Raw genomic sequence first — 7,472 nt, 5'->3', positions numbered from 1 at the left:
CGCAGGCTATGCCCCCATTTTATTTTTATTAAAGATTTGGCAGCGAGCCAGATGCAGCCATCAAAAGAGCCCTATCTGGCTCCCGAGCCATAGGTTCCCTACCCCTGATGTAACCTAAACTCATACACACTACACTGCACTAGACTACATGAGAAAGATGTCAAAAGAAACGCAGGTATTCAGTTATCTGCTGAAGATTTTGTGTAATATCTAAAAATGTGTTGAATAGGAGAAGGGTTTTTTTTAAGGTTTGGGCTCACATATTGCATAAAAGTTGATTTTGGTCTCATCATAGCCCAAATCCTTTTTTAAATAGCAACTTTGTCACTCGTGGCTTATGCCTTTTAAATAAATTTCTTTTTTTGTATAATTATTTTTGAGTAAAGGCTTGTTTTGTGCCACCCTTATACTGGCCAGAACTTTTAATATGGCGGTGTTTTTTTTATTAACTCCATTCACAGCTAAGATGCCCTATACGATGCCTGGGAAGGAATCATTTTCCTTTTAAAAGATCAACTGTTATTTCCATCTTTGTATGTAATTATTTATTTTCCTATTTTGCTCTCCTAGGAGTATCCCTAACATAGCAGGCTTCCTAGGCTCTAGCACCAGTGTCCCTGCTGCTTAATGCCAGCAGGACAATGCCCACTGTATGCTGCAGTTTAATCCTGCTCTAGAAGTACCAGGAAAGGTTTGCATTATATTAATATCCTAGCCACATGTATCACTATTAGTTCCCCATTGTGACTGTGACAGTTGGACGATGATGCGCATGAAACTCTCAGCCAAGCTCTCTGGATCGTACCAATGACCAGTATTTAACTGACTTTTTTGCCAGTTAGGAGCAGGAGATCCAGGAGCCTTTCCTTGGTGATTTTGTGAATAATTTGGAGATTTTGGAGTCAGAGCGACTTTTTTTTGCAGGAATACAGATTTTAATTGAAGAAGAAGAGACTAAGAAGACAATTTGATAAAAATCAACATGGATAAGAAGAGAAAAAGAAGCAGAAGTCCAGAGAAGACCTCAACTGGTAAGGACAGCAAACCTATTACTAATTATCTATCATTCTGGCACAAGATGGGTACAAACATGATCAAAATTCATTGATAATTACTATTGATAATTGCACTGGTCTCGGGCAGGAGAGGGGCAGCCCTAATGTAAACGAATATACATTACAGTATCATTAATGTACAAATTCAGAACCCCTCGCTCGTGAGCTTTTGGCAACACAACATGGACTTTACAGTGGGATTCTTTCAAGTATGTGTTGGCCCTAGACTGTTGCATCCTCCAGTTTTCAGGGAAATGGTATTTTTATGGTGTTTTACTCCACTTTTTACACAGCATGATAAATATACCCCATAAGGTATATCTATGGAATGAACTTTAAATGAAATATTTTTTTATTTCCCTAGAAAGAAGAGATAAGAAGAGGTATCGAGTGGAGGCCACAACACCGCCGGCCCTCGATATCAATAATTATCAGTTGGTGAAAAAGCTGGGTGAAGGCTCTTTTGGCAAGGTGAGTAATCAGGAGCCCGCGCAGTCAGAGCTAACTCCCACAGTGTCAAATTAGAGTTTACTACAGCAAAACCCGCCCATTCATTGCTATAGTATTTTTAAAAGTGTATTTATAAAATAGTAGGGAGCTCTAATTTCACACTTTGATATATATGCCCCCGATAATAATGGGATAAAGGGGGGATACAGAATATTTCAGTCTCTACTTCCCTTTATTGTTTCCCTCAATACACTTTTGAAAAGATTTATACTATCAGGCACCATTTCTAAGAATTGTCCCATTTAAGACATCAGTAATATCAGATTCACTCATGTCCTTACAAGGGACCAAGTAATAATGATTTCCTTCTTGCTTCTTTTGTAGGTGATGTTGGCTTCTTATGCCATCAAGAAGCAACACGTTGCCTTGAAGATTATAGAGAAGAAAAAGAAGATGAGCCACAAAGATATCAAGACGGAGGCTGCGATACTGCGGTTAGGAAGGCTGTGTCCGTTTCTTATACGGGCATATGCAACCTTCCAAACTGAGGTACAGGGCAGTGAGTTTACTGAGGGCTTATTTTCCTCTTCCCAAGAATGCTTACATTGCTAATAAAAGTATTTCACATATTATATTCACAGTTACTCAGTAGATGGACACTATACATTTTATATTTTCTTTCCTGCCGGTTTTGTTGGAACAGAGCACATGTAGAGGGGATGGGGGGTGGGCAGCAATAGAGCAAGAGCAAACACAGGGGGGATGCAATTTTCTATTGCAGGGGACCCATAGATGCAAGTTATGCTACTGGTTTTGCCTAACCTGCAGTTATATTTTTGTGGTAATTATTAAAACCGATTCTATTAATTCTGTTCCTCTGTTCTGACCTAATTCTATACTTTACCTTTTGTTTTATAACAAGTCACTCGTATTATATGTGATGGAGTATGCCAGAGGCGGAACGCTGCACCAGCTTATCAAGCAAAAGGGATACTTCAAAAGCCATGAAGTGCGGTAAGTAACAAGTTCCTTGAGACAACCTTTGGAGATGGTGGGAGCTCCAGGTTCCCCCTAATTTACCAAAAGAGACCGGATAAGTATCTTATGATTTTTATTTCATTTCCTTTTAAAGGTTTTACTCAGCGGAAATAGTGGTTGGATTACAGTTCCTGCAAGAGTATGGGGTTGTTCATCGGTAAGAACATTTCTCAAATTCCTCTCTCTTTTTTTTATCTGTTTCTGGGCCTATTTCCCATCCCTGGGACTTTTCCCAAAGTCATCCGAAGTTTCCTTGAGAGGCAACTTCGGGTGACTTCGGGAAAACAAAGCAACGCATATGCCATCCCACCGGCGATTTACATGCTTGCCAGTGGGATGGCATGTCAAGGTGCAGAATGACAAGGCCCAGATTTGTGGGTAGACCCCCTGTTCCCCTGTGATTTCTCCTATCATTCCCAGTCACTTTCTCTGACTTATTATAGTTAAGGTAACGGAATAATAACTAATTTATGCCTTACAGGGACCTTGAACCAGAAAACATCTTGCTGAATAAAGAGGGCCACGTGAAGATCGCCGATTTTGGCCTAGCCTGTGTCCATGAGTTCAAAGGCTCAAAGGCCTACAATGGTATTAGCGGAGCATACGGATATATGGCCCCTGAGGTATGAAACTATGTTTACAGGGATACTGGTATGTCTTGGCACTGTGTTTTATTAGAATATAATTACTCCTTTTTATTTATGTTTATTTATTATTCCAAAAGTTACAGTATGCATTTTACTATATTGGCATTTGGTATGTTGATTTGATAAATAGTATGGGTACCAAAGGCAAATAATACTTGGCTCAGCCCCCTGCCTCTTGCCACCCAAACTGCTCACTCATCCACCTCTCTGCAGCTCAATCTACACACTAAACACCCAAAACTGCTTACTTAAAAACAAAACTTATATATATATATATATATATATATATATATATATAGATTTTTTTTTCTGTAGTGAGTAGACAATAACAACTCAGCCTCTATTAAATCTGACCCAAAGTGCTCGCATAGTTTGCTTAAGGCCCAGGCATTCCCAACCTACAATTTTATACCTGTTTTATTAAAGCATCAATATTTTTGGCTTAAACTGGGTGGTAATTTTAGAAATCTGTTATTTGAGCAGTTACAGATGAGGCAGGAATAATATAAAGAATTATTTAAGAATGTTTTTGCTATTTGATAAATTATCTTTCCTTTTAAGGTTTTGGCGAACACTGCATATGACGCATCAGCAGACTGGTGGTCATTCGGTGTTGTCGTTTATGAAATGGCCACCGGCAAGCTGCCCTTTTCGCCAGATGGAACCTCTAAAGAACAACTAGAGACCATCATGAACAGGGAGCCATATTATCCTGAGCGGGTTAGGCCAGAATTGTGCGACTTCATAAAACAGGTTGGTAAAAAGGCATTGTGATTCTAACTGAACTGGGGCTGCTTGGGCCTCAGTGTACTTAAATAAATGCAAGGACTTATTTTGAATCCTAGTCCACACATGGCTGCTGCCATTACAGTAATCCTGTTGCTTAAATCATAGGGAGTTCCATGTCCTCAGAATCCAAATGTCCATTTCCCTTATGGCTTTATTTGGGCTTCAAATATCCTGATTACCTACAGTTAATATGTTAAATAGTCTATTACGATTGCACAGCTATGTGTAGGGTTGCCCCATTTGTCAGGTTTTAAACCCGGACAAAGAGGCCTTGAAAAAACTAGCTTTCCGGGTCAAAACCCGGCCAAAAAAGGCCACAAAGCCTTTAGCTATAAATGTTTTTGGGGGTTTAGTAAAAATTTTACTAAATGGTATACAGTGAAATAATAATAATAATAATTTCTAAAAACAATTATTCATTATTTTTATTTTTTAGCTTTTGAAGAAGGACGTCAAACAACGCCTTGGAGTGTGTGCCAATGTCCGGGACCACCCTTTTTTATCTTCGGTTAATTGGAGGAATGTTAAAAAACTAAGACTGGAACCCCCTCTAAAACCAAGAATTGTAAGTGCAAAATTGAATCTAGCTATGTGATGGCACGGGGCATTCCCCCAGAACTAACATAGTACCATGGTGGTATTAGTATGTATGTTTCCTATCACCTTAGCTGAAGTGAATAATTATTGGTGTTGTTTCATTCTTTCTTATAGAAACCAATTGATAGGCTCAGCAACATCCCCTTCCCAGTAAACAACATCAGTGGGACTTGCATGATCAAGGACATCACCTACACAGATCCAACTTGGAAGGACAAATAATTCATCTTTGTCCCACCAGCAAGGTAGAGGTTTGAGGTAGGCTAACATATTATTTCTAGAATGAATAATTGAGTTAAGAAATTTAAAAAAATTATTTCAGAAAATATCCCTGTGCTAAACACAGTTCTTTTGAGCTCTATTGACTGTGCCCCTGCATTTTCTGATGAGTAGTCTGTGCTGTTTGTAAATTTTCTGGTGTTTGGTGGTAGCAACACAGGAGAGGAGGGAGGGTGGGCACTGGGTGGTCAATAATGGTAGAAAGTGGAAGAGCACAAGCAAAATGTATAGAATGCCCAAACCCTTTATTTTTTGGCACACTTTCATACAAAATTACTTGTGTATTAGTTTTGGTTTATATCCCCTTTTTAACTTCCAAAGGTGTCAAAAACATCTTAGATGTTCAGGACTTCAAGATGTAAAACTAGAGATATGTAATAGACATCTGTTATTGGTTTAAGCCACCCCCCCCCCAGCCTCCCAAGCCCGGGTTACAGACCAAGTTTTTGAAAAATATGTTTTTAATTTTACCAAAGATCTAAAACAATTGGGGTGTTCTTTCTGACCTTTAGTGAGGCTCTGTAACAGAAGATGTCCCTCATTTATCATACTATGAGTGGGTAAAAGGAAGTCTGGAAGTGAATCATTCTCTATGCCTTGCATTCTTCATTCTTAATTTCTTATTTATATATAGTATTTATATACCAAAGGCAGTTACCGGCAAAAACCTTGTGACAAACTTCCCGATGTACATTTTCATAGCACAAAGGGACCTTTCAGCTTGAGCAATTATTAAGGACACCTGTGTGAATTCCTTAACTCGGGCAAAAATACCTTTATTCCCCAAGCAGGCTTTCTTAAATAAAAAAGAGTTTGGAGAAAGACTTGAGCAATCATAAATGTAACCTTAAAACTCTGTATTAGCAGCAGTTCTTTACCAGAATATATTTTGCAGATTGATTCCCATCAAATGACCACCCAAAAGCTGTGCAGCCATTCCACCATACTATCCGCTAACACCTGGCTTACTCCTCCACTTCTCCATCCTTTGATATGAGGTAAGTGTATCAATCCTTCAACAACCAACACAAGGACATGCTGTTTATTGCCATTTTCTATCACTGACTTTTATAACTTGTTACTTCGCCTTCCTACTTTGGTTGCCAGTCAAGATAAGTCAAACAACACGAGTCAAACTTTGAATCTACGATACTAGCAGACTATTACTTGTGTGCCAGAGACATAAATTCTATACTCCCTGGCAAAAGAATTAATAAGTGGAAATGAACCTAATTCAGGCCACCCTGACCAACCCGTCAGCTCATTGCAGGCAATAACTGTAATTTACTGATTGATAAACCTGTTCTGCTCTATCTTATTAAACCTAAAAAGTCTTTATCTCACCTCCTTTCTTTTTCACAGGAAGGTTCTAAATACCAACTGATCTAATACGTGCAGGTTGGTAGCACTGTGGGATAGGTAAGTATCACCACCAGAGAAAGTACTTATATGCTTTTTACATACTTTCTTAATTAAGATTTATATATTGTTAGTAGCCACAGAGCTAAATTCCATCATAAATCGGATGCCACAAATATACTTCCACCACAATGGCACAGATGCAGGAAACATACAATGTCTAAAAGATCCTATGCCCAGACATATATCATCTGGAATATTGTCATCTAAGTACTTACTGGTGGTTATTTGTTGTTTTTGTTCTAAGTTTGAAAAAAAACAAAAAAAAAACAAAAAAAAACTTTCCCTCCTTCCCGTGTTAATGCTAACCAGTTACTGTTTTACCTTTCTTTCCCTTTCCTTTCTTTTCCTTCCCCAGTTTTTTATAGCCTGTGTTGCCAACAGAGAGGAGGGTTGGGGGTGGGCCTATATGGTGGCCTGTGACTAGTTAATCTTCAATCTTTAGACAGTCACAAGCCACCATGGTGCCCTCTGTTGTCACCTCAATCTACACCAACAATATTAGGATAACCTTGTTAATAACAACTTAAGGATGATAAAATAGTTTTTATAAAAGCAAAAAAAGCCCCTGATAATATTAGTTTTATTATAATTGGCTTATTAACTTTAACAACCAGGTTTGTGCTGTCACCAGAGGGGAGGGTTGGGGGGGGGCATAGCTGGTGACCTGTGACTGGCTAATCTTCGGTCAGTCACAGGCCATTATGGTTCCCCTCTGTTGACACCTCAACCTACATCTAACAATATTACAACTACTCTGTTGCCAATATGTTAAGGATGGTAAAATAGTATTTATACCGGCAAAACAAGCCCTTGATAATAGTATGAAGCTTATTAACTTTACTAACTAGACACATAATTAATGAAATTAAAATGGTAAAAGGGTTGAATTTAATTGCATTCATTCAATAAAAACTAAATAACATGTTTTAATTTATTTTCCTAACATTAGATAGGTATTAGTAGGTAATTAATCTTTAAGTTGTATAAAGTTCACAATATAATGCACCCAGTCTTGGTGCTGATACGCAAGGCAAAATATATAAAAACAGGGTTAGGCATTCACAAGGACCCGCTCAGGTCAGTAAGTGAAGATAAATTTATTATCAAAATGTCCTCAAAAAAAGTCTAATGTTGCTATGAACAAGTGCACGCAGCAGGAAACACATCAGGATATTTTTGAAAAGATTTTTTTTTC

The 7,472-nt window shown here is 38.2% G+C and overlaps 1 protein-coding gene and 1 long non-coding RNA gene across 2 annotated transcripts; both read left to right on the top strand.

Annotated features, from left to right (window-relative positions):
* Positions 1-982: 982 nt before the first annotated feature.
* On the top strand, positions 983-3,172 carry LOC116407822 (putative protein kinase C delta type homolog). Its single transcript, XM_031893864.1, has 6 exons — positions 983-1,031; positions 1,420-1,526; positions 1,890-2,054; positions 2,428-2,519; positions 2,638-2,700; positions 3,025-3,172. Exons 1-6 carry the CDS (start codon positions 983-985, stop codon positions 3,170-3,172), a joined length of 624 nt encoding a protein of 207 aa, XP_031749724.1.
* A 607-nt stretch (positions 3,173-3,779) lies between these two features.
* Positions 3,780-6,904, top strand: LOC116407514. The gene is made up of 5 exons (XR_004220376.1): positions 3,780-3,943; positions 4,416-4,544; positions 4,691-4,834; positions 5,751-5,853; positions 6,218-6,904. It is a non-coding gene; the product is annotated as an uncharacterized LOC116407514 (long non-coding RNA).
* The last annotated feature ends 568 nt before the right edge of the window (positions 6,905-7,472 follow it).

Source organism: Xenopus tropicalis, chromosome 9 (assembly GCF_000004195.4).
Source record: "Xenopus tropicalis strain Nigerian chromosome 9, UCB_Xtro_10.0, whole genome shotgun sequence".
Classification (NCBI taxonomy): domain Eukaryota; kingdom Metazoa; phylum Chordata; class Amphibia; order Anura; family Pipidae; genus Xenopus; species Xenopus tropicalis.
Note: the sequence above shows the minus strand (reverse complement) of the source record. Positions and strands in the feature narration are given on the sequence as shown.

Coding starts and splice junctions, on each gene's coding strand:
- LOC116407822 (XM_031893864.1), top strand. CDS start 983: ATGGATAAGAAGAGAAAAAGAAGCAGAAGTCCAGAGAAGACCTCAACT. Junction 2,520..2,637: donor TTCAAAAGCCATGAAGTGCG/GTAAGTAACAAG, acceptor TTCCTTTTAAAG/GTTTTACTCAGCGGAAATAG. Junction 2,701..3,024: donor GAGTATGGGGTTGTTCATCG/GTAAGAACATTT, acceptor TATGCCTTACAG/GGACCTTGAACCAGAAAACA.